Genomic DNA, 27,733 nt, shown 5'->3' with positions numbered 1-27,733 from the left:
TGGACACGTTGTGTAAACTTTACATTACGCCTGAATAAATCTATCCATCGTGTAGAAAATACAGCATTAATCGAGTACTTGCACTATAAACACCATAACTACGTTGAAATAATTTTCCTGTGAAAAGTAGTAACTTAATTAGAAGAGGGTTTCTGGAATCACACTGGAATATCTTCAGCGTAAGGTAACTTAGGTATATAGGATGACAGGTTAAATATATTCTGTGTATTCCTGTTCAAAATTAGATACTAATTACTTGAAAGCTCGAAGAATACTGGCACTGAGAAGTTTTTAGACATTTTAGTTTAATAAAAAAGCACTCCCGCATCGTACCTTTCACCGATTTTCCAAAGCAAGCCCTTATTCGTTTGTAGTCTTTCATACAAGACTGGACACTCAACCATACTTCAACGCAAATCATTATCATCCTCATGGTATCCTACTCGGAGCATACTAATATTTAGATAAATATTTTATAAATTACTTTTTACCTTGTCTGTAGCCGTTGTTTTACTCGCAAAGATCCCATTTCTAGAGATATAAAAATAAAAGGTAGCCTGAAATACTCTTTATACTGCTATTTGATAGTAAAAGTCTCGAAAAAATTAGTCGAGTCGTTTTAAAGAACCAGACATATAAGTAGACGACAATTTTATAAATATTTTTTTTGGATATAATTATTATTTTTTTTTATTGGAAAAAAATCATTTAGGGGTAATTTAAAATTACAGAGTCCAATTTTATTTATTTTTACCTATTAGTATTATGTATACCTGAATATATACCTAGTAATAATATTATTTTATTGTATAACTATCTTGTAATTTCAGGATAACACTACGTACATCCATTGTAGTCTAGGTTTTTTTATCGATCAAAAATAAATTAAAAACAGTAACAGGAGAAATTGATTTTATTCATATTATTACATAACAACATTTTCCTTACTTTTTTAATACCTACATTGCATTTTTTTATAATTAAGTAGCAGCTAATTTTCACGCAAAACAAGAGTTGCGCGTGCTTGGTAAATATGTAAAAATCCTACAAAGTACAAATAAAACATATGTACAAGTTGGTTGTATTAAACAAGTATAAAGCTGACTGTTGGCATTAACTTCGTTATTCTTCTTTTTATCTTTACGTTGTAAGTACTTAGTAGCAATTTTGTGTTTTGGTTAGTGTTCGCATCGTATTTGCAGCAGAGGGAATTCATACATATTAAACTCGTAGTATCTACATTCAATACTTCGATCGTGGTAAGTCTTACATTATAGTTTCTTGCATTTAGTTGTTACAATCAATTGAGAGTAAAAATCTTCTTTAACGATAACAAAAATGAGATTACTAGTTTTACTTTACTGAATAATTATATCATTATCAGCTCAGGCTTTCCTTCTTAAAGAAGATATTATATGGAGCTTAGACCTACCACGCTGCCCAATGCGAGCTGGCGGGCTAGAATGTTTACTATGGGACCGTCTTAACGTGCTCTGCGAAGCACGGGGTTATATCACCATCAACTTTCCGCTACATATTGAGATTTTTTACTGAAAGTTTCTTATTTTAAATACGAAAAGCCCAGTATTTCACAGCTCAATCTAGGACTAGCCAAGTTAACCACTTGACCAACGAGGCTGTCAGTGTTAGTTACTGTAATAAACCTACTCGTATTATGGTCCCTCTGATAAGTACATAATATTGAATTTACGAAGAATAATAACTGTACACATATACTTACTTATAAAATACAAATTCTAAAATTCATATTCATGACGATCGGAATTTTTAAATTTTCAAGTTGTAATATTGTTTGTGTGTGTAACTGTTTTTTTATTTATATTGGCAAAAGGAAGTCAAATTTTCTACATCAGTGTTGATAGGAAATGAATCCTAGTTTGTTGTCACCCGAGGGGACAGTGGACAGTTTATGAGTAATCTCAGTAAACGTGGCATCGGTTTGAGTTCCGGTCGTGGACCGTGGAACGAGCTCGCCGTGTCTTAGGTAGCGACCCAAACTACAAGAACACGGGTGAGGAGCTTAGAGCAGCCCTCCGCAAAGACTGCCTTACTGTGTAGAAACGGACTCCCGGGATACAGTCACTGCGCGAGCTATATATGCTTCGAGAGTTTAAACATTTCGTTAGCGTGAGTTAGGACTTGTATGAGATTTGCTATTTGGTAGTTTTCTTCTTTGTTGTTCTTGTTCTAATATGATTTATTACTTTTATAGAATATATTTTTAAGCATGCACAACAGTCACATTATTGACAAATAAATTATTTGAATAAAATAAATTACTGATTGAATTTCAAAACGTAGTTTTGAAGTCTGTTTTTATTTTCCTTCTATTCTAACGAATATTCGCAAGTTTGGCTGTTTTAGATCAGACGACATAATTGCAACACCGTTTAAACTTTTGATATGATAGAAATAATTTTTGAAATACAAATTGTTATTTTAGTTAAGTTCATGACGGTCGGTGGTTTTTCAAAAATTATAATTTTAACTTGTTACTTTTCTACATACAGCGCGAGACCCATATATTCTATTAGGTATCGATGAAGTTTTATTTTTAGAGGCAAAAGGAAGTCAAATTTTCTACATCAGTGCTGATAGGAAATGAATCCTAGTTTGTTGTCACCCGAAGGGACAGTGGACAGTTTATGAGTAATCTCAGTAAACGTGGCATCGGTTTGAGTTCCGGTCGTGGACCGTGGAACGAGCTCGCCGTGACTTAGGTAGCGACCCAAACTACAAGAACACGGGTGCGGAGCTTAGAGCAGGCCTCCGCAAAGACTGCCTTACTGTGTAGAAACGGACTCCCGGCGTACAGTCACTGTGCGAGCTATATATGCTTCGAGAGCTTAAACATTTCGTTAGCGTGAGTTAGGACTTGTATAAGATTTGCTATTTGGTAGTTTTCTCCTATAAGGTTTTGTTTTATTGTTCCGTTATGATTTATTTCTTTTATAAAATATATTTTTAAGCATGTACAATATTATGCACTATTAATAATGATGAATAAAAAATATTTGAATAGCAATTGTAGTAGGTATAGGTAATGAAAAAGGTATATATGAGGTAGTAAATGCAGTGTAAAGTACTTGCCGCGTATAATTATTATAATTACGTGTGATTTATATTGCATTAGAAAAATGTGCAATAATTTCAAACTCGCACATAAGCAAATGCAAAAGTTATAAACAGTTAAATATTAAAAAAGAATATATACATTAATGAGAATTAGCCTATATTTTTTTTATTTTTTTATTAGGAATTAGTATAAATGGAGTTATAGAGCGTACAGACTTCTCTAGTATTTTACTAAAATACTAAAGTAGTCCGAACTAGGCCTTAGAGAATTTCTGCAATAAGAATATTGAAGAAGATGAAGCTTTGTAATAAAAATATTTACTCGTCAAACTTGATCTCTATTGTGTTAGTTTTTATTTAATACTAGCTGGCGCCGCGCGGTTACACCCGCGTGGTTCCCGTTCCCGTAGGAATACAGGGATAATATATAGCCAATAGCCTTCCTCGATAAATGGGCTATCTAACACTGAAAGAATTTTTCAAATCGGACCAGTAGTTCCAGAGATTAGCGCGTTCAATCAAACAAACTAACAAACTCTTCAGCTTTATTATATTAGTATAGATTGAAAGTAGGGTTCCGCGCGTCCGCTATGCAGGGTCGCCTCGGAATACTGGATTATAGCATTCGTTTCGACGCAACTTCTGTGTTTTTACAAGTAAGTAGACTTTCTGTTTGGCCGGGCTAATCTTTGGAGTGGCTGGACCGATTTCAATGGAACGTTCGCTGGGAGTCAGGAGATATTATTGAGCAACATATACGAGTAGGCCATTTTTATCCCGGAAGAATTCATGGTTCCCGCGGAATTTGTGAAAATTTTCACGTAAACGAAGTCGAAGCCGTCTGTTAGTTAAAGTCAAAATTTAAAAGTTTATAATGGAAATTGTTCCTATAAAAACCGAAAAATAGTTCACTCATCTATAGGAAGTTACCTATATTACTAATATTATAAAGAGGTAAAGTTTGTAGTGTTATAGTAGGGGATTTCATGACACGAACATTCTTTTACTACTAACAGGCCACGTTATTTGCTAGTGTCAATCGTCATAGGCTGTATCCCCGTATTCTCACGCGAACGGGAACTACGCGGGTAAAACTGCGGGACGTCGGCTAGTAATATGGCTATTATTACATTCTAGTAATAATTATTCCGCATTTGGCCTAACCCCTGTCATTCTGAGAGGAGACTCGTGCTCAGCAGTGAGCCGAATATGGGTTGATAATGATGATGAATACTTACTCAACAGATAAATATCACTTGTGATCATGATCATACTGGCGATTGCTGCATTGGTGTTGTGCTGCTATTGGGCTCACTGGACAGCAAGCTCATGGAAGCTGGACAAGCTCACAGCCAAGCTGCCCGTCCCGCCCGGTTTGCCGATCATCGGCAACGCTATGCTGTTCATTGGCAATACTGAGAGTATGTATTAATGTATTCATATTGTACGGATCGTAGAGATACCTATACAATTGAGTGAAATAAGAATAATAGTAGGGGAGCCCGGGTTGTTAAATTTGCAGTTACTAAAGCGTCATGGGAATTGATTAAATTTGGTAGATTAGATGATAGAAAGAATATACGTTTTGGTTTTCAGCGGTGGGGAAAAAACCTACAGATTTTAAAGACAATTTTTATTACTTTGGCTTACTGAAATCGTCAGAAAATATGAGCGATTATTCAGGAGATTATTTCATTCAAAATAAGTAATAAAAATACCGCGCTTGTGGTTTATAACAGAAATATAAGAGTTCTATTTTGTAACTTTGGAACCCTCCCATTCCATTACGTTACTCTCAAATCGTCATTCGTCAGATTTTCGAAATACACAACTTTTAGCTATCAACTCACCTACCTTATCTTAATCTGACGTGCTGGTTGAGTATTACCGAAGTTAGTTTTTTTTGGTTGGCCTAAACGTACCCACCAATATTAAGGGCTCATACTTGGTGGAATCCGTTCCGGGGCATGCACCTCTAACTTTTCACTTGTGTGCATTTTAAGAAATTAAATATCACGTGTCTCTAACAGTGAAGGAAAAACATCGTGAGGAAAGCAGAGAATTTTCTGAATTCTCTGCGTGTGTGAAGCCTGCCAATCCGCATTGGGTCAGCGTGGTGGACTATTGGCTTAACCCCTCTCATTCTGAGAGGAGACTCGAGCTCAGCAGTGAGCCGAATATGGGTTGATAACGAACGAACTTGGTGGAGGTACTGAACAACGTGCAAGGTATACCTACTCCCTTATGTTCATCTGCCGCACTCGAGTAACTGCAAAAATCCCCTCTTCGGCTCCCCTACTATGGACACTAGTTTACGATATTAAGGGTCGCATTATTGTGGGGATTGTCGTATTTTCCAGTTGTGGGAATCGAATCCACGACCTTGGATGCAGAAGTGAGGGTTACTATCCAATGCGCTACTTGGTCATCATACTTATATGATAATAGTTGCCAGTATAATAATTCAATTCATAAATTAAAGCCGTTATGTTAATATATCACACATTAGCATCGGCTCTTTAATGACCTGTAACTATACTCAGAGATAGATACAACTATCCGCCCACTTTAATATGGCGCGAGTATATTAAAGTGGGCGGATAATTGTGCCCCTAAGTATAGTGCCTGTAATAAAAAGTTTTTTTTGGGGTTCCTTACCTGCAAAGTGAGTAAGAATTTTTCATAAGCTATCCCATGGTGTGGGGTATGGTTATCGGTATTTTTGTTCACTTGACTACATAAGGGATTAAAGTGCTAATTTAATTTACGGAACCCTACTCTGCGCGTGGCCCGACACGCACTTGGCCGGTTTTTTGAATTTTATTAGCGGCTACGACACCGTCCTGTTCCGTACGCTCTATCTGCCTATTATTGATTAATCTGTGTATTTACAATGATGAAGGATCCTGAATTAAGTTTGAAAATCCTGTTATTAATTTTAGCAATCATACAGAATACAGCAATGATACTAAAGATATAGGTACCTAAGTATATAGCTATCTATAACTTTCAGCTTTCAGTCACTGTGCCTAGTAGGTATTACGAGGAAAACTACTGAAGCCTAGAGCAGAGAGTAAATATTATACCTATCTACTATAGGTAGAACTTACGTGTGATAGAATAAACATTGCGTCGCAAACTGTAATAGACATATTTAGAGGTCACTTGACTTCTGTATGTTCAACAATTACATTACGAAGGTACATTAAGTTAATATTTGGACAAAATTCTCAGCAGAAAGGATATTAAATACTTTGAGTACTAATAGCGATTTTAGCTCTAAACAACTCTGCTCGATTCATCGCTAAAAATATTTGAATTTGATTTTTTTTACAAGCTTTTATATTTACCTTGTTATGTTAATAATTTTATATTTTGATGGCCTCTGTGGCGCAGAGATACGCGGTGGATTTACGAGACGGAGGTCTTGGGTTCGATCCCCGGCTGGGCCGGTTGAGATTTTCTTAATTAGTCTAGGTCTAGTTGGTGGGAGGCTTCGCCCTTCGGCCGTGGCTAGTTACCACCTTACCGACAAACTTACCTGATGACTTACCGACAAAGACGTACCACCAAGCGATTTAGCGTTCCAGTGCGATGTCGTGTAGAAACCGAAAGGGGAGTGGATTTTCATCCTCCTCTTTACAAGTTAACCCGTTTCCATCTTAGATTGCATCATCACTTACCATCAGGTGTGATTGTAAAGTGTATTACTGAAGTGTGAGTTGTATATATCTGAGGTGGCAATGGGCAGGGCACATAGTTCGAAGAGCCGATGGCCGTTGGGGTCCCAAGGTGCTGGAATGGCGGCCCCGCTCCAGAAAGCGCAGTGTCGGTCGACCCCCCACTAGGTGGACTGACGACATCAAGCGAGTCACAGGGATTCGCAGGATGCAGGCGGCTCAGTATCGTGATGTTTGGAAGTCCCTACAAAAGGCCTATGTCCTGCAGTGGACGTCCATCGGCTGACCATTGTAATGTCCATTGTAATCAAGGGTTAACTTGTAAATAATGCAAAAAGAGAACATACTTAAAATCATTGTGAGAAATTAACTAGAATCAAGCAGATACCCCACCTGCATTGACCCGTGGGTTTTGTACTTATGATAATTGGAGTATGGAACATTCTGTGACTGAGTGGACGTATACAATCTTCTACACCTTAAAGACAGGGTCGGATTAACAAATATTGGGTTTTATAGATGCTAAACGTAATCGTAAAGTTGTAACGGTACAAAAATAATTTATTTCGCTGTAAAATACAATGTTTCGTTTACTGTTGACATAATATAATTACAATTTACATTAAAATACTAAGTATTTTTTATTGCATGGCACATTACATTTTAATGCCGTCGAAATTGCTGTGTGTAATTAAATCTTCATAAATCTACTTAACTACTTCAATGTGTTTCAGATGTGTTTACAAAAGTTCACAATTTATAGTTAACAAGTTAACCGTTTGATGATTCTTTGAAACCTTTCAATAAAACACCGTTAATTTTTTTTTCAAGAGATATTCAAAGATCTCTAGCAAAGGGTTAGATATAGTTCTGGCGATTGGTTACATGATTCAAAGATCAAAAGAAATCTGTACAAAATATCAAAAAAAAACGTTTTGTTCTCTGACAATTGAGGATCTGGGACAGTCCTGGATTAGCCTATAAGCTATTTAAGCAATTGCTTAGGGCATCCCGTCTAGGAGGGCACCACAGATGACCAAGAAAAAAAATGAGCACACAAAAGTTAAAGGAACTAGAAAAATTCTTTTTTGATATCAATTCTTTGTAGTTCACTTAGGGCACTTAAGGCATCAACAAGTTATATTAATCCGGCACTGGGTCTGGACCGTTGAAACCTTATATCTTCCTATTTTTCATAGACTTCAAAGCCACAGTCCAAACTCCATAATTGGCTACCTACTTATTTATGGTAGGAGCATAGGCAGACAAACTGACAGCCTTCATAAGATAATGCATGCATCACAGGCCTTTTATATGGACTTCCAAACATCACGATACTGAGCCGCCTGCATCCAGCTGCGACTCGCTTGCAGTCGTCAGTCCCAAACCAATATGATAATTTTTACATCATGTGATCAGTCACATGACAACAATTATGCCCAATTATAAAGTCACGTTTTTCTAACCACTTTGATGTTCACGAGGGCTTTTTTTTCGTTACATAGTAGGTCGTCGACGTCGACGATACCTTTTCCTAAAATTTCAAAATTTCCTTTTAATTTTTAACAGATATTCTCAAGAATCTGGAAAACATCGCTTCACTGGCGATGAGACATGAAGGAGCTGTGAAACTGTGGTTGGGGCCTAAATTGTACATTGGTGTGTATTGTAATTACTTTTACATTCAAAATTAATCGAAAATTCAGTGTTAGTATAAAATTCAACCTTAGGCAAGGCACTAGTCTGACTATCATCATTAACAGCCCATAGACGTCCATTTATTTTTTTAAAGAATATTTGCCATATCTTTAATAATACCAATATTCCCATTGCCCTCCAACTAGTCGGGAAAGACTGTGCTAGGAGTGGGTACGACAATAGACCAACGGGGTGAGGATCGAACCACCACCCTTCGGTGATGAGTCCGACCGCTCTTACCGTTGAGCTATTGAGGCTATGACATTCATACCATTGTCAGTCCATTGTTCGACATAGGACTCCTATGATTTAGTTAATCTTTTCAGCAATAATTATTTTCAACCCACTGTTGAGAAGTTAATTATGTTACTACCTCAGAGAGCAACGTTTAGTTATCCGAGTGCCATCGGCCTCGGTCATTATATTACATTTGACAGTGATCAGTGACAAATAATGTCAATCTCACAAACATACCTACACACAAAAGCAGCGTGTTGGGTTTAAGCTCCAAATCTTTTCTATTACCTATGTAGTCTGTTTGAACGGCCCTGTTTGTGGGCCATTGAAATGGGCTATTAACTTAGACCAATTATCTTCTATAGGACCTGCTTTGCTAGAGGTTACACCTCAGTCAAAAACATATGATCATGATCAAACGTGTTCATACAAACTGCATCAAAATCGATGTTTCATTGTATTCAAATAACACCTACGATTTAAATATAGTTGTGTGTATTATAAGGACATAGAATACATCTATTAGTGATAAATATTTTCGATGTGCGAGTTTACCTCATCCCCCTCAAAAAACGACAGACAATTTTGTTTGTGAATTTGAGTGAGATACATGTCCAATAAAAGGTATTTGGTGTGAGGCTAGTAATTATGATGATAATCTGAATTCTGAATAATTTTCTTACAGCTATTGGCAATGCGGAGGATGCTCAAGTAGTGTTGGAAAATTGTTTAGAAAAGGATTCTGTATACAGATTTCTGCGCCCTTGGCTAGGGCAAGGACTATTCATTGCACCACGTAAGTATTTAGTTTAGATGAGTAATTTTTGTTTAATAAAAAGTACCTACCTGCGCAGACAAATGTCATTTTGGTTAAAGTTATTTGTTGGGGTCTTTATCTACCTGCTTGCTGCTATTATAAATCTGGCACTGTTTTAGTTAAGGTACACCAAAATCGGGTTTGTTTTGTAAGTAAAAGCTTTAAGTATCATCTTACAGATAATTTGCGTTATAAACTAAATTTTATGGAACCTTCGACACTTGTTCTAGTCGGATTGTGGAAGATTCACAGACGAGAGTTGCTGCCTGTGTTTCACAACAAAGCTGTAGAGGAATATTTGCCAATCATATCGGAGCAGGCGGATGTCCTCGTGAAGAATCTTGCCGAGCAGTCAGGAAAGGGAGAATTCGATGTGCTTCGTTACATTACTGCTTGCACATTGGACATCGTATTTGGTAAGAGAGACGAATATCTTAGCATTCCATGGATTCACCGTGCGGGTGCCGGGTCCATCCCGTGGTAGAGAGAAGAACTCCGAGCAGAGTCCTGAACTTGTGACTACAGGATGTAGGGTTAAGGAATTACTTCACGATCAATCAACACTCCCCGTTTTCTGCTAGTGTTGTTCTCCCTGCCTCGCCAAATTTGGTAAGATCCTAGCATTTGATACTCGTTCTAATATAGAACTAGCAAGCATTAATTAGTGAATATTTACCGTAATTACCTACTCTATCTCCAGTGGCATGGAAATTTCGGGGACTGGGACATTGCCTCAAGTGACAAATGAAATGGGCGTCAAGCGCCACAATTTTATTCATCTATTACTAATATTACAAAGCTGAAGAGTTTGTTTGTTTGATTGAACGCGCTAATCTCAGGAACTACTGGTCCGATTTGAAAAATTCTTTCAGTGTTAGATAGCCCATTTACCGAGGAAGGCTATTAGTTATAATTTGTCCCCATATTCCTACGGGAACGGGAATCGGCGTCAGCTAATTAAAAATAAAATAAATAAGAGAAAATCTTCAATAATAACCTCACGCCCCTTTTTTTGTCATAGATGTGTGTTTCTTCCGAAGCACGCAACATTGTTTATCTTATTTTTCAATAAGTTGTACGATGTAATGAAATAAAATATGTTAATAAAATAAAATAATTTAACCGTGGAATATCATCCTCCTCCTTTATTATCATTGTAAAGTTAAAATATTTTTAACTTTACAATGATAATAAAGGAGGGAGAGCGTGAAATTCCAGTCACCCTCTGAAGAAGAAAGATCATTCCTAAGTAGATAATACTTTTCTCAGAGACATCAATGGGCGAAAGAATGGATGTCCAGCATTCTCCGGACACGCCTTACCTACGAGCTCGTCACACAGTCATGACGATACTCAACAAACGCTTCTTCAAAGTGTGGCTGCAGCCAGATTTGCTCTTCAACTTGACACCTTACGCTAAACAGCAAAAGGAAAACATTGAACTCACTCACAAGTTTACGGATGACGTACGTATTACTTACATACTTTCGTACTTGAAACAACAACTTAGTAACAAGGCTAATCGTTTTTATTTTGGCTGGTGACACAAAGATGACGGTATCTGTAACTATACCTTTTTAGGGTTCTGTAGACGATAAGGAACTCTTACAGTTTTGCTATTTCCGTCTGTCCGTCCACGGCTTAGCTCAGACAGTATCTAGGTACTAGAAAGCTTTTATTAAGTACTAGCCGACGTCCCACGGTTTCACCCACGTAGTTCGCGTTCCCGTGAGAATCAGGAGATAAAGTAAAGCCTATGACACTTACAAATAACTTGGCTTTCCAGTGCTAAAAGATTAGCGGACTTGGGCCGCCCTAAGACGTCCTTAATGCCCTCCCCCCCACTTTGCTGGGTTAGGGTTCAACCTGCGTTTGCAATGTAAGCGGAAAAGATGTAATTATTTATGACATCACATGAGAAACCTCAAAAATAACATTATTTCTTCACTATTTAATGGATGTAAATCTATTAAAAAACCGCATCAAAATGCAAAATCCATTGCGTAGTTTTAAATATTTAAGCATACACAATTATAGGGACAGAGAAAATGTCATTGTTTTATACTAAGTAAGGTAAGTTACTTCATTTTATTAAAATTAACCATTTTTTTAGGTTGTCAAAAACAGAAGATTACAATACGAGACAAATCAAAATAAAGAAACTAATCAACAGTCAGGTAAGTGCGTTTTCAACTAATAATTATTCAAACTTAGTGATTACCCTTAAAAATAGGTCCTGTCTCATCATTACAAGACTACTTTAACCGCTTTTTTTTCTTTACAAGTTAATCCTTGACTACAATCTCACCTGATCAATGTTGACGCAATCTAAGATGGAAGCGGGATAACTTGTTAAAAGGAGTATGGAAGTCTACGGAACCCTCGTTGAGCGAGTGGGACTCGCAATTATCGGGTTTTTTAGTTGATTTATATTTTACTATTTCTTTGTTTTAAGAAAATCATACCTAGAAGAATAAGCAGTAAACTTGTGTACAAATCTAACTTGCTAAGTAAAGGTGCGGTAAATAATTTACACATTTATGTGTCTATTGTTCGTCACGGCCATTGATGGAAAACAAACAAATACTTACTACCAAGGTATGGTTTAGCACTTCATAAACGTTTAGTACGTAATAAAGTATATGGTTACATAGGAAAACACTGAATAAAAAGACATACAATATAAAGTGTTTATAGACCTTTGCTTGTGGAAATTCATTTGTCATTTGAAAATTAATAGAACTAACCTTGGACAGGTAACTGACTAACACCACAGGGACTGTACCCAAGTGGTTCGTCGATTCTCTTTCTACGATCGCAAACGCTTCGAAAATTCAAAAACGTGTGGGAATGACGTTTGCTATCGACAGGTCACGCGATCAAGTTGTCGATCGGTGTGCCTACTGCCTAGTGGGAGTTTTCAATATTTTCATACTGTTACTATAGCGTTAACGTAAACGCGAATTTATATGGAATTGAAACAGTTGTGCAGTAGTGCCAATAGATGGCGCTGTTTCAATTGCTTAGAAATTGGTGTTTACATCAACGCGATCGTCACAGGGCCCATGGGCATATAAAGCTGCCACTAGGGCCTTTAGGGCGTTATTCCCATATACAATTTTCTAATTTTTAAAGCGTTAGCGTTCGTAGAAAGAGAATCGACTAAAGACTATATACTAATCGACTCTGAAGAGAAAACGCTGAAAGCCAACGTTTTCCGGGTACGCTGCTTTCGATGCTATGGCTATGTGGTGGACTATTGGCCTAACTCCTCTCATTCTGAAAGGATATTCGAGCTCAGCAGTGAGCCGAATATGGGTTGATGATGATCATGACTAATGATGATTCAAGAAGGAAATTTTCCATTTTATACAATACTTACCTTAGTTAAAAACGTTGTGCACGCCACTGGCATGTAGATAGTCTGAAGTAGGTAGGTACTTGCTTTATCAAGAATCATGACGCAATCATCATGTAATGAGATCGTAAATACAACATCATTCACAGTTTACGCTAAACATATTTTGTCAATTTAGCGTAAAAACAAATATTATGCTTTGGTAAACATAAGCGAACCATGCAAACCGAGGACAGCAAAGCAACCACTTAAAAACCTATAGATACAACATAGTTATCTTCCTAGTTAAATATTATTCTTACTACATAATTGTATACCAAATAACTAAGGAATGAGAAACTTTTTTTTTATAACATCATTATAATAAATGCAAACACAACATCATATTCTACAGCAATGAACATATTACACATTTGTGTGTTACTTGATTAATTAACTTAATTTTTTGGAACGAAAATAAGTAACTACCGAAAGGAAACTATACTATTTTTGACAAACAGTTAGGATTTTGTAATTAATTCCTTGGAAAAGTACCTGGATACTAGATAAATATTTAACATCCTTAAAAATCTTAGCCTAAATAGTAATTAACGACCTCATTTATTTAATAATAAAAATTTTAATAAAAAAAATACAACCGACTTCAAAACCTAAAAACGTACTCACTAAACTAAAAAGTGAAAAATAACATCATAATATGTTCTACCTGCTGATCAGTATGAAGGCGGTGCTAAGCCGGTGATGTATTAATTCAAGCCATGTGAGAATATCTTATAGATTTAGATTTTGCAGACAGTATTGTTTCTTGTGGCTTGTGAGAAATGGCTTAAATTAAGACAACACCGGCTAAGCACCGCCTTCATACTGATCAGCAGGTAGAACATATTATGATGTTATTTTTCACTTTTTAGTTTAGTGAGTACGTTTTTAGGTTTTGAAGTCGGTTGTATTTTTTTTATTAAAATTTTTATTATTTTTTCATTTTTAGTGTAAAATTTCATCTCAAACGAATATATCAGACCCCTAAATGACAGTCACAACCCATCTTGGTACAAAATTCTCAGCAATACAAATTAATCAAGCCCAAGCACAAGGTAGCTACCGTAAACCGTTAAGGGGTTCCCATAATTGACCTTGGTCTTCATCATCAGACCCCTAATAACAGACACAACTCATCCAGGTAGAAAGTGCTCAGCAATACGAATTAATCAAGGCCAAACACAAGGTAGTTACTGTAAACTGTTAAGGAGTTCCCTTAATTGTCCTTGGTCTTCATCACCAAACCCTTAAATGACAGTCACAACCTACCTATGTGGAAAGTTCTCATTAATACAAATTAATCAAGCCCAAACACAAGGTAACTGCTGTAAATCGCCGAGGAGTTCCCTCGTCTGTTTTATGGCTCCATCATCAGATCGATTTTAAACCTTCATGAAAGTGTAGTGCTTAAAAGTACTAAATGGAAAAGTTTACGAACATACTAGACACCCATATAATTTTTGAAAGTTCCCCTCAATTTCTCCAGGTTTCCATCATCAGATCTTGACATGATGGCAATGGGACCAAATGGGGACTATACCGTTTCAAACAAAAAAAGAATTTTTGAAATCGGTCCAGGCGTCTTTGAGTAATCGGTGTACATTCATAAAAAAAAAAAAAAAAAAAAAAAAAAAAAAAAAAAAAAAAAAAAAAAAAAAAAAAAAAAAAAAAAAAAAAAAAAAAAAATACCGACCGAATTGAGAACCTCCTCCTTTTTGAAGTCGGTTAAAAAACTAACCGCCTGCAACTCACGTGAGGTTCTGTTTTTTTACAAACCCCGTGGAAACCTTGGATTTTCCTAGATAAAAAGTAGCCTACTTCTTCTTCTTTTACTGGGCCTTTTCCGCACTTGGCCACTAAGGTTTGGCCGTTGTACGTAGATCCTTCTGGTGCTGGTCCCTGCTGGAGTCACTCCAGCCAACCGAGCTCGCTCCAGAGGCTTAGCAGGCCGCCCAGGTCGCCGAACGCCTCATGGAGTGTAGCTGGGGATCCAATATGTGCTGCGCGTTTTTCATGATACATCTCTGCATCTTAGCATATATCGGGGTTTCTTTTTCCTCCATGCATGCTCTGCACAGAGGGCTGCCGGTTATACCTAAAACTTAAAGGTGTTTATTTAGTGAATAGTCTCCTGTCATTAGTCAATAAGAAGCCTATGTTATGCTCCAAAATCCAATTTATCTCTATACAAAATTTCATCCAATTATCCAATCATTCAAGATTTAAAATAGGGTCTTAAAACTGTCATAAAGAGATAGTTAAGCACCTTTTAAGCGTGCTCGTTTAAGAGCCGTCATAGCCCTATACATAAGACCTCTGCCTCCAATTCCGGAGGGTGTAGGTTCGAATCCGTTCCGGGGCACACACCTCCCACTTTTCGGTTTTGTGCATTTTAAGAAATTAAATATCACGTGTTTCTAACGCTAACGGCTAAGGAAAACATCGTGAGGAAACCTGCGTACTAGAGAATTTTCTTAATCCTCTGCGTATGTGAAGTCTGCCAATCTACATTGGTCCAGCGTGATTGGTCCCTGTCTGTAACCCCTGTCATTTTGAGAGGAGACTCGAGCTCAGCAGTGAGCTGAATATGGGTTGATAACGAACGAAGCATGCGCGTTCCATCTTTAGGCCACAACTGACAAAGCACGCATCATCGGATTACAAAAAAAAAGATACATACAGCCTCCTCCTTTTTGGAAGTCGGTTAAAAATAGTTGAATTGATTTACACCGACCTTCGACATTAACATAATTAATTATACTATTGATATAGGTGGAAGGATTAAAACAGTGTTAGAAATGTTATTTGGCCGAGAAGTCGACTTCACTGATGAGCAACTGCGAGAGCACATAGACTCTATCACAATAGCCGGGAATGACACCACAGCGTTGGTCATCGCTTACACCTTGATTCTGTTGGGTATTCACCAGGATGCACAGGAAAAAGTCTTCCAAGAGTGAGTTATTTCAATTTTCTTTCCCGAGTATGGTATCACTGACATAGTCAAACGAATCCGCCGAACATTGTTCGAAGAGCCGATGGACGTTCCCAAGGTGCTGGGATGGCGACTCTGCACCGAAAAGCGCAGTGTTGGTCGACCCCTCACCAGGTGGACTGACGAAATCAAGCCAATCGCAGGGCGCCGCTGGATTCTGGCGGACTGCAGGACATAGGCCTTTTTAGGGACTTCCAAACACTACGATCCTATGTCCTGCAGTCCATCGGCTAACGTAAAAACGTACGAGTAGAAGGAGTTTAAAAGGCGAGGGAAATGTAGGAAGGGAAAAGCTAAGGCGAACTTTGGACTAAAAGGATCTAATCCAGGATATCCTCAATAAAGACCAAGTCAAGACCGACAAACTTTCATACAAGTTTGATAAAATGACACTACTCCTACAGTCATTCTAAGAAAGGCTCTATGGCTTTCCTAACGTCATTCACTAAAAATAGTGTTTTTAGCACCTAATTCACGTCTATCTACTTAATATCGTGGTGCGATATTTCTAATGAACAAATGTTTTTTTTTAATTCATCGGCCAGAAAAGGTATAATTTAATTGCTGGATTTTCAAATATTTTTTCCCCGCATATCAGCGCTCGCCGTGATAGCCCAGTGGATATGACCTCTGCCTCCGATTCCGGAGGGTGTGGATTCGAATCCGATCCGGGGCATGCACCTCCAACTTTTCAGTTGTGTGCATTTTTAAGAAATTAAATGTCACGTGTCTCAAACGGCGGAGGAAAAACATCGTGACTGCATACCAATACCAGAGAATTTTCTTAATTCTCTGCGTGTGTGAAGTCTGCCAATCCGCATTGGGCCAGCGTACATATTTTGTTTTATGGGCCAGCGTGGTGGACTATTGGCCTAACCCCTCTCACTCTGAGAGGAGACTCGAACTCAGCAGTGAGCCGAATATGGGTTGATGATGGTGGATATCACCGTTCATCCTCTATTACGAGTATAATGGAATGACTTATCTGCCGCAACTTCAGAAATACGTGTAGGTACTCCGCCGCAGCACTGTCACGGCCAAGTGACTCGCCTTTACTATTCGAACTTGAACTTATGCCAGAATTTCTAATGTTATACGACACTAGCTAACGCCCCGCACTTTCACCCGTTCTCTTGAGAATACATGTATAAAATATAGCCTACTAGCGGACGCCCGCGACTTCGTCCGCGTAAAAATTGATGTAAACTTATCTGCCTCTACCTGACCCTGCTCGTAAACCTACCCAACCCTATCCTACCCTACCCCTACCTTACTCCTACCCTACCGCTAACGCTAACCCTACCCTCCCCCCACCTTACCCCTACCCTAACCCTACCCGTAACCTATCCATAACCTATCCTACCCTACCCCTAATCTACCCCTACCCTACCCCTATATTACTCCTACCCTACCGCTAACCCTAACCCTTCCCTACCCCTACCTTACCTCTACCCTAACCCTACCCTACCCGTAGCCTACCCCTACCCTACCTTACCCTACCCTACCCCTATCCTACTCCTCCCCTACCCTATACGTTCCATATCCTTCCCCTACCTCTACCTTGCCCCTACCCTACACTACCCCTACCTTATCCGTACCCTACCCTACACTTTCCCTAAATTACCCCTACCCTACCTCTATCCTACCCCTTCCCTACCCCTATCCTATCCCTACCCTCAGCGAAATTGGTCCAGCCTTTTGTGCGTGGTGTAATGACCAAAAGTATATAATTTCCCAAGCGACTTCTATGCTAATACTATAAAGAGGTAAAGTTTGTGTGGTTGTCGGGGGTAATCTCTGGATCTACTGGACCGATTTGGAAAATTCTTATACCAATAGAAAGCTACATTATTTGCGAGTATTATAGGCTATGTTTGGTCCTCATATTCACACGGGAACGGGAACCACGTAATTGAAACCGCGGGGCGTCATATAGCGGCATTTCTGCAACTATCAGAAATTTTGTATTATCTCCGAAACTATATAACTAATTAACATACTGTAAAGTGCAAATCTTATCTCTATAATATCCTCGTGATTATTAAATAATTTATTTTGATAAGGATTTAAGTTTAGTTGTGTAAATAATGACGTAAACCTTAGTTTAAAATTTAAATAATTTATTAAAGTACTAAAAGTACTATATCTGCTAAAATATAAAAGATAGATATATGGTGTCGCGGACTTTTTTGTAGAACTTTTAAAGGTTCAAAAAGCCTCCATACTTTTATTTCAGTTATACGCAATGGTTGAGGCAGCGCATGCGAATAAGTAAGTTTTTCAGTCCGACCTGTAAGAGAAAACCCGCGATAACTCAGTAGTTAAATATGATAGAAATATAAAATATAGCCTATAGCACTCCCCGATAATGTAGCAATCTACTGGTGAAAGAATTTTTAAAATCGGACCAGTAGTTCCGAAGATTACCCCATTTCAAAGAATTGTTACAAACTTACAAACTTACAAACTTACAAACTTTACCTCTTTATAATATTAGTATAGAGTATAGATGACACTCACAAATTATGAGGCTTTCTAGTGGTAAAAGAATTTTGAAAATCGGTTTAGTAGATTCAGTGATAGCTCCACAAACTTTACCTCTTTATAGTATTAGATTATTTCTTAGCTTAGCTTAGATAACTTAGATTATTTCTTAGCTTTTTTCATAAAAAAAAATATTTCAGACAACAATGTATTATCCAAAATTCAAAACGGGGCGCAACAAAGGAAGATCTCCTGTGTATGAATTACTTGGAAAGAGTCATAAAAGAGAGTATGAGGCTTTACACCGTCGTACCCATAATTGCCCGCAAAGTTGACAAGGAAATTTATTTACGTGAGTATCCAAAATCACTGTAAATCTTAGAACATATATAATTAATTATTAATAGATATAGTAGCCGTGATAGTCTCGAACCCGGTACAGGGCATTCACCTACAACTTTTCAGTTATGTGCATTTTATGAAATGAATATAAACGGTGAAGGAAAAACACTGTCCTGGATTAGTCTTTAAGCTAATTGCCTAAAGGCTAATCCATTAATGCTTAAATATATGTATTTAATTAAATATAAATAATGCTTATGGCTTTCTGGAGCCGACCGGGAAACAAAAATCAAGCACACAAAAATTAAAGCAATTTAAAAACTGTGCGTTAAAAATCATTACTTTTTTTTAAATCATTTAACACAGCACAGGGGAAGATTGCTTACGGCATTAAGTTACCTTAATCCACCATTGGAAAAACATCGTGATTTTTATATGTATAAGTAATTTATTTTTGTCCTTCAGCCCATAGCAAAGTGACATTGCCGGCAGGAGTAGGAGCCGTAGTAGGATCCTTTGCTATTCATCGCTCAGTTAACGAATGGGGTGACAACGCTAACGAGTTCGACCCGGACAGGTTCCTCCCGGAGCGGTCTGTTGACAGACACCCTGCGGCTTTTATCCCCTTCAGTTATGGATCCAGAAATTGCATAGGTAAGCCAATTCAACACTTTTTAGGGTTCCCTAGTCAACCCTAATTTTGCCATGTCCGTCAAATGTCCGAAAATTCAAAGAAATTCATCATGTAAATTTCATTTTCATATTCATCATGTGAATTTTCATTTTACGAACATGGCAACTCTTCTCTACACATAGTATATTTGTAACAAAATTAAAAAGTTGTAGTCAAACTACCAAAAACCTACCTACCATTTTCAGTCTGCATCGTAGCCTCGGCGGCGGAACCCAACATTCGTGTGACCCGACACGCACTTGCCCGGTTTTTCTCTTTAACTTGCTCTCTTTTCCACTTATTTACCTATTTTTTTTATTCTGTACAAGTTAGCCCTTGACTACAATCTCACCTGATGGTAAGTGATGATGCAATCTAAGATGGAAGCGGGCTAACTTGTTAGGAGTAGGATGACAATCCACACCCCTTTCGGTTTCTACACGACATCGTACCGGAACGCTAAATCGCTTGGCGGTAAGTCTTTGTCGGTAGGGTGGTAACTAGCCACGGCCGAAGCCTCCCACCAGCCAAACCCTTACCCTTATTCTTACCTACTTAGGTAAGTTCAGTCATGTATTTAATAAATACATAAACACTATTTATGTTATTTCCAGGTAGGTACTTCGGTATGATTATAATAAAGAGTATTATCTCAAGTATTATTAGAACATACAAGATTGAAGCAAACGAAGTGGGACCTCTTAAAGTGGAAGTTCTTCTATTCCCCATAAAAGGTCATCAAATTAAAATTACTAAGCGCTAAATACAGAGAGAAGCTTTTGTTACGATCTAAGTATTTTAATTTTAATCTTTCATAAGTATTTTAATGGGGATGATGACTAGGTTTTAATATATTGATTCTTATGATACATTCGGGTAAATAAGGTCAATGTTAACTAATTTATACATAAAAAGCAACGATTGTCTGGATATTTGAAAAATAAATGAGATAAAAATCAAAATCTATTAAAAATCTTTTATCGTAATTAGATGAAAATTCATACAGTTTTAGCTTCCTTAAATTAAATGTGACATTTTCCAATAAATGAAATATAAACATAACCGCACAAATAACAAAGATATTAGTAATTTTGTTTGAAAGCCCATACAAACCTAATTATCAGCGAGCCAACGACGTCACTAAATCGTGCCATTTCGTATGGAGCGTTTTTCAGGGATCCGCGGCAGCGCCGCAATTCTGACCCTTTAAATCCCTGTAGCTCCGAAAGTAATGATCGCAGATACCCCGTTACTTTTTACAAAATTGCTTTGCTATTAGTATACTCCTAATTTGTATACAATTTAAAAAACTGTCATCATCCCTATTGTTGCAAGTACCTTAACAACAACTAGATATTAAGGAACTATTTTGTTATTGAAGCAGAAAGAATTACGACCAGTTAAAGATTTAAAGTTTTATTTAGGTTATGAATTACTATGACGTTAATAAATAAAAAAAATATGAATCTGTTTTTATTTATCCTACACTCCTAGATTGAACCAGTACTCGTACTTTGTAAATACTTTACAGCAAAAGATTTTAAAATATTTTCTTTCAAACATTTTTACCCTACTGACAAAAAAGACTATATAGTTCTACTGTAGATATTAATTATGTTATGTGTGACTATGTATGGTATGTTCATTAAAGGTTACACTTTTGCAAAATAAAAAACGTAACATCGTTATTAGATTTCTTGTTATTGGTTGAAATAAAAATGTACTACTCGTTGCTATGGATGCGTTTTATATCTACCAATCATATTCATTGGTGCATATAGCTTAGCACTGGTGGAAACAGAGTCAACTAAGATATGTTTTTTATATGATGCGTGATAAGGATGCGTGATAAGCATGCGTGCTAAGGATGCGTGCTAATGGTGCGTGCTAAGCATGCGTGCTAAGGATGCGTGCTAAGGAAGCGTACTGTGGATGCCTGCTATGGGCCGACGCCAATGGGTAGCTATCGCATCTTCGCATCTTTCTAGCGCAACTACTTTGCGGCGGCGCATCTTCCTCGCACAGCTACATAGGCTATTTAACATCTTCGCAACATGTTAGCTGCATAGCACATGTCTGGTCGAAAAGTACCCTTCGATATTTAAAAGATAACCTTACGGGAATCGGCTTGTATGAACTCTTCGTATGTATGAATACTTCTAGTGATTGTTTACCCTACTTAGCTAAAACATTATGTACCTACACCTACGCCACTATACACAGATATCTGTGCAAAGCTGATAGGTACTGAAAATATCGTTCCATACAGTATCAGCCTGCACTGAACGGTTACCCGAATAGGAATACGTATCTACTTAAATCAAAGTATGATATCATTATACCTATACTACTATATACCTACTATATACTACAATTTAATAGGTCGTTTCAGTTGTTACATTTCCGTGTGGAGTGGTTATCAAAGAGGGTGTAACGGCAGTTCTGTAATCTATGGTCATGTAGTCGTCGTGGTCGATCACGTCGCGCGAGTCGTCCACGCCGCACGTCAAAAACTTGTTGTACAAGCTGAGGTCCACGAAGCCGACGCCGCAGGGCCGGTCTATGAGGCGTGAGGTCATCATGCCTTGGACGTAACCGGAACAAACCAGCACGGATCCTACGTCGTCCTGTCAAATGTAAAACCGTCAACATGGCATGGCATGATTGTTGGCACGGACAACATAAAGTCAGTTACGGCTTTAAGCCGGATTTATATTTGTCTGACGTGTCGTGTCGTGACGCAAACCCGTTTAAAACCCAAAAAAAACATTTTTTTCAGTTTTAAACTATATGTGTTTATGACTTCGTATTATTTTATTATAACTACATTTTCTTGATTTTATCTAGGTAGGGAGTAGGGATACAACTGAGTACCTTCGAACGATGCTAATCAATTGTATCGGTTTAAAACCAAACTCACACATTAGCTGGTGGGAGGCTTCAGCCGTGGCCAGTTACCACCCTACCGACAAAGACGTACCGCCAAGCGATTTAGCGTTCCGGTACGATGTCGTGTAAAAACCGAAAGGAGTGTGGATTTTCATCCTCCTCCTAACAAGTTAGCCCGCTTCCATCTTAGATTACATCATCACTTACCATCAGGTGAGATTGTAGTCAAGGGCTAACTAATAATAAAGAAAGGGTTAGGTTAGGTTAATAAAGAATAAAAAAAAAAAAAACACTCTTGCACTCTCGTTTACGGTAGTCGCCTGGACTCGACGGAACGTGTGACGTTGCCAGCTTAGAAATTACCTATCGTTCCTGACTTACTGACCCCATATTCCCACGTGCGGGTGAAACTATGGGGTCCCTGGTAATATGTACCAAGAGCACATGAAATTAACACCACTATGATGCCTCAAGATAGGTAACACAAGATACATCACGTGTTTCTTGCACTTTGCTAAGTTTAATCCGGTTTAAGTATTAATTTAATTTATAGCGATGATTTTTTATCCGACTTAAAAAAAAGGAGGAGTTTAAGAAACTTAACCATCAGTACCTGCGCCTAACTAACGACCAACGACACCCCTTTTTCCGCGGGGGGTTAAAAACTACACATCTTCATGAGAATTCCACGAGTCTGAAGCCACGTGTGTTTGATAGTAACAGACAAAATTCGCTTGCGATAAAAATTAGTAAAAAAATAAATTACTTACTGGACATAAAGCTCCGTGTTTTTCAGACTGTAAACATTTAAAAAAAATCGTTTATTTAATCCATACTAATCCATACGTAATATTATAAATGTGAAAGTGTGTGCGTCTGTCTGTTTGATTGTCTGTCTGTCTTTCACGGCAAAACGGAGCGACGAACTGACGTGATTTTTTAAGTGGAGATAGTTGAAAAGATGGAGAGTCACATAGGCTACTTTTTGTCTCTTTCTAACCCCCCATTTCCCTAAAATGGGGGGTGGAAGTTTGAATGGAGCATTTCGCAATTTTTAAGGTATCGATTGAATGGGGGTAGGGTAGGGTTGGGGGGTAGGGTAGGGTAGGGTAGGGATAGGGTAGTGTAGTAGGGTAGGGGTAGGGTAGGGAGGTAGGGAAGAAGCGAACACCGGGTCCGCTAGTAATCTATACTAATACTATACGGATGAAACCGCGGGCGTCAGCTACAAGCTATAATTATTCATTGACGTAAATAAGATATTTTACCTTACATTTAGGCTGTTTGACGCAAAGATATTTATCATCACTGTCCCATAAAGTCGGACAAAAGTGGCCGGGAATGATAGTAACGTCGACGCGATACAGATGAATCAGCAATGGTATAAGATAACCCTGAAAATGTCAAAAACAACGATTATGTAAGGGAAAGTACACCAGTACCAGCACACCTAACAAATGTCAACCAATATCTGCGTAGCCGGAAATATCACTATCTCTTTCATTGTGATGGGACGAAAGAGATAGGACTGGGACTACTCCGCCACCGTTGGTCTTCAATTTGTCTATTTTATCTTCACGAGCGAAGTCGTTGGTCGCATGATAGACGTACTTACAAGTTGTCCAACTCTCTTGATCTGTCTGTAAGCAGATTTTACCCATGATCCCATTAGGTTCATAAAGGTATTTTTATCGATAGTCAAAAAACTCAGTATTTTATCATGAAGGCTTCTGTGGCGCAGTGGTATGCGCGGTGGATTTACATAACGGAGGTCTTGAATTCGATCCCTGGCTGGGCTGATTAAGGTTTTCTTTATCAGTCCAGGTCTGGCTGGTGAGAGGCTTCGTTGCTAGTTACCACCCTACCGGCAAAGATGTACCGCCCAGCGATTTAGCGTTCCGTTACAATGTCGTTTAGAAACCGAACGATGTGTGGATTTCATCCTACTCCTAACGAGTTAGCCCACTTCCATTTTGGATTGCATCATCAATCAGGTGAGATTGTGGTCTAGGGCTAACTTATAAAGAATAAGAAAAATCATCTATAAATATATCAGCCGACGGACGTCTACTGCTAGCTTAGACCATTAATAAGAATATTTATGGTCTAAGATTGCTAGACATAGGTAGATATGAATGTTATTTAAACGGGTACATACCACGATAAAACGACGAGATTTTTATTGTCGATATTTCGACCCAGTTGCAGTTGTTGTTGCATAGGTAGATACTTATATATACTATCAAGACCACAGTCTCGAGCCGCAAGCATCCAGATGGTCCCTACATCCTGGACTTGTTCCACCTAGTAGGGGGTCGCCATTGCAGCAATGATTTTACAAATACCTACGTTGCTCGATCAGTCTTGGATTAGCCTATGAGCTGTTTAGGGTATCCCGTCGTCGTCGTCGAAAAAAATCGAACGCACGAAAGTTAAAGCAATTTCAAAATCCGAGCGTTTTTAATAGAAGTTGATTGATATATTTTACCATACTGTTTCACTAATTTGTTGTAGTTGTAGTTTACATAAGGATCCCCTATCCATAGGTAAAGTAATGGGGGGAGAAGAAAAGGGGATTGCTTCGTCGTCATCAACCCATATTCGGCTCAATGCTGAGCTTGAGTCTCCTCTCAGAATGAGAGGGGTAAGGCCAATAGTCCACTACGCTGGCCCAATGCGGATTGGCAGACTTCACACACGCAGAGAATTAAGATAATTCTCTGGTTTGCAGGTTTCCTCACGATGTTTTCCTTCACCGTATGAGACACGTGATATTTAGTTTTTTAAAATGCACACAACTGAAAAGTTGGAGGTGCATGCCGGACCAGATTCGAACCCACACCCTCCGGAATCGGAGGCAGAGGTCATATCCACTGGGCTATCACGGCTCTACAGAACGCTTAGGGCATCAAATTACCTTAATCTGGCACTGAGCTCGATACTCACATTACGTCTGCTTCCCCAACCGTAAAACCGACACGAAGTGTCGCCGATTCGTTTATTTAAATCACTGATCACTCCGTACCGAGCCCTGTTTAATATGTATTCTGCGTGAGGCTCTCGTTTGTTGAAAGAGAACTGGTTGCTCAGGACCAACAGGGCCAGGTTGTCGGTGGTACAGGCCTCCCATCGCAGCGTGTGATTGTAACCTGATTGCATAACGTAGATCAAATACATTTTTATGTGAGACGTCTATCGGTGAGCCTTCACAGAATAATGATTCGCCTTGGCACTGAAATCTACTTGAATGCCATGACGGCAAACAGCATAATGCTACCATGCCGTGACGCCAAACGGAATAACGCTGCCATGTCGTAACGGCAAACGGCATACAGTTGCCATGCCGTGACGGCAAACGGCATAACACTGTCATGCATAAAAACTTTTAATAACCTTGTTATTCGATACAGTTCAAGTTGGGATGAGGGGAGTTTACGAAAAGTTATGAATGTTATTTAAACGGGTACATACCACGATAAAACGACGAGATTTTTATTGTCGATATTTCGACCCAGTTGCATGGATCGTGGTCACGACGGGACTGAAGTTGCGAGATGAGAAGTGAAGTCAGCTGTTAGGGGCAAAATCGATCTACCCTCTTTTTTGTTCTTTTTCTTTTTTCAACGACCTCGCGTTTTTGGCTGTTTAGGCAAACCACACTCACGACATCGCTTTTGTTATTATGCGTGTCGCGGCGCCCTCTTGGTTTGCATAACATAACATTCATAATGAACAACCACGAAATAAGTTTAAAATCATTACGAAAAGTTGTTACTAACCAGATTTCTCTTTTACTGCTCCTTAATTTAATAGTCATACAACTAATCAGTCACAATTTCCTACAAATTGCATGGTTAAATACGCTACTAGAATCAAGAATTTTCGTAAATGAAAAAGTTGAGCGTCTCATCAAGATAAAGCTACTCACGATAAATTAACTTGATAGTAATCAAATATTGTAAAAATGTTCCACGGATCCTGGGCTGCTATATTAATTTACCTACCTATAATAGTCACGTAGTAGGTAACTTCCAATACAATGTTAGTTAATACTAATATTATAAAGCTGAAGAGTTTGTTTGTTTGATTGAACGCGCTAATCTCAGGAACTACTGGTCCGATTTGAAAAATTATTTCAGTGTTAGATAGCCCATTTATCGAGGAAGGCTATAGGCTATATATTATCTCCGTTTTCCTACGGGAACGCAAACCACGCGGGCAAAACCGCGCGGCGTCAGCTAGTTAATAATAAATTCCACCAACCTTTGTGAATGCAAAGATGGTGCACAGACCGTGATGTGCCAGAATTTTCTAGAAATCTATGCGTGCCGGCGAATACTTCAAATTTGTACCTCTCACCGACCACGCAAATCGCTGGGGTGAGGACTACATGGGCTTCTATCAGTGCGCCCGCACAAAACAGCATTGCATGCGATAAGTAATACACCTATTAACATTAAAAACATCATCATTAACAGCCCATTTTCAACTCACTGAGTCTCCTCTCAGAATGACATGGCTTAGGCTAATAGTTCACGAGTAGACGGCCTCCGTGTCGCAGTGGTATGCGCGGTGGATTTACAAAACGGAGGTCCTGGGTTCAATTCCCGGCTGGACAGATTGAGATTTTCTTAATTTGTCCAGGTCTGGCTGGTGGGAGGCTTCGGCCGTGGCTAGTTACCACCCTCCCGGCAAAGACGTACCGCCAAGCGATTTAGTGTTCCGGCACGATGCCGTGTAGAAACCGAAAGGGGTGTGGATTTTTATCCTCCTCCTAACAAGTTAGCCCGCTTCCATCTATGACTACATCATCACTTACCATCAGGTGAGATTGTAGTCAAGGGCTTACTTGTAAAGAATAAAAAAAATACCTCCCTGGCCCAATGCTCAATGCAGATTAGAAAATCAAGTCTGTTATGGTTACCTCACGATGTTTGTCCTTCACCGTTTGAGGCACGTGATATTTAAACATAGGTTCTTAGCAAATAAATACGAGTTTATGAAATAGTAGGAGATCAACCGTCCGAAATAAATGACTGTTCTTAAAGAAAATAATCAGATAACTGAAGGTATCCTAATCATGAACTTACAACAAATTGTCCTTCGGTAACTTTAGCTGGAACGCCTTGAAATCCTGCCGCATTGTTGAAATCTATGTCCACTGTAAAAGTTCGATTATGTAGTTATAGAGCTAATTGTAATTTTCTGATTTCGTAGGTACAATAATATTAAACAAATTATAATTATTATTACGCATTGTAGCTATTCCTCCAATTTGGCCTGCCCCCATTTTTAATAGACTTACAAAAACGGGGATTCAATTTCTAATTGAATCGGAGAGGTGAGAATTGGATACTTATTTCTAAAACCAACGGTTGGCTGTAGAAATTTTATTGATAAAAAGAAAAATCTATGTAGGTAAAGA

General features: G+C 38.4%; 2 protein-coding genes across 3 annotated transcripts; one reads left to right on the top strand and one right to left on the bottom strand.

The window, feature by feature from the left end:
* Nucleotides 1–45: 45 nt before the first annotated feature.
* Nucleotides 46–20,885, top strand: LOC112049165 (cytochrome P450 4C1). 2 transcript variants are annotated; one of them, XM_024086970.2, is made up of 11 exons: nucleotides 46–184; nucleotides 4,342–4,517; nucleotides 8,346–8,435; nucleotides 9,397–9,507; nucleotides 9,759–9,944; nucleotides 10,798–10,994; nucleotides 11,642–11,705; nucleotides 15,698–15,881; nucleotides 18,605–18,756; nucleotides 19,212–19,400; nucleotides 20,034–20,885. In XM_024086970.2, the coding sequence occupies exons 2-11, from the start codon at nucleotides 4,361–4,363 to the stop codon at nucleotides 20,180–20,182; spliced, it is 1,479 nt and encodes a 492-aa protein (XP_023942738.2). In that variant the 5' UTR covers nucleotides 46–184; nucleotides 4,342–4,360; the 3' UTR covers nucleotides 20,183–20,885. The 2 variants fall into 2 exon arrangements, with proteins under 2 accessions (XP_023942738.2, XP_023942730.2); XM_024086962.2 differs by lacking the exon at nucleotides 46–184 and adding an exon at nucleotides 1,122–1,259.
* LOC112049466 (uncharacterized) lies at nucleotides 20,820–27,700 on the bottom strand. The gene is made up of 7 exons (XM_024087348.2): nucleotides 27,562–27,700; nucleotides 27,399–27,469; nucleotides 26,572–26,755; nucleotides 25,255–25,457; nucleotides 23,577–23,702; nucleotides 23,079–23,105; nucleotides 20,820–22,046 (listed from the first exon to the last, which is right to left on the bottom strand). The coding sequence occupies exons 1-7, from the start codon at nucleotides 27,596–27,598 to the stop codon at nucleotides 21,795–21,797; spliced, it is 900 nt and encodes a 299-aa protein (XP_023943116.1). The 5' UTR covers nucleotides 27,599–27,700; the 3' UTR covers nucleotides 20,820–21,794.
* Between the last annotated feature and the right edge of the window lie 33 nt (nucleotides 27,701–27,733).

The sequence above is a fragment of the Bicyclus anynana genome, chromosome 19 (genome assembly GCF_947172395.1).
Source record: "Bicyclus anynana chromosome 19, ilBicAnyn1.1, whole genome shotgun sequence".
In the NCBI taxonomy this organism is placed as follows: domain Eukaryota; kingdom Metazoa; phylum Arthropoda; class Insecta; order Lepidoptera; family Nymphalidae; genus Bicyclus; species Bicyclus anynana.
The sequence above is the reverse complement of the archived record's forward strand: the minus strand, read 5'-3'. Positions and strand labels throughout refer to the sequence as shown.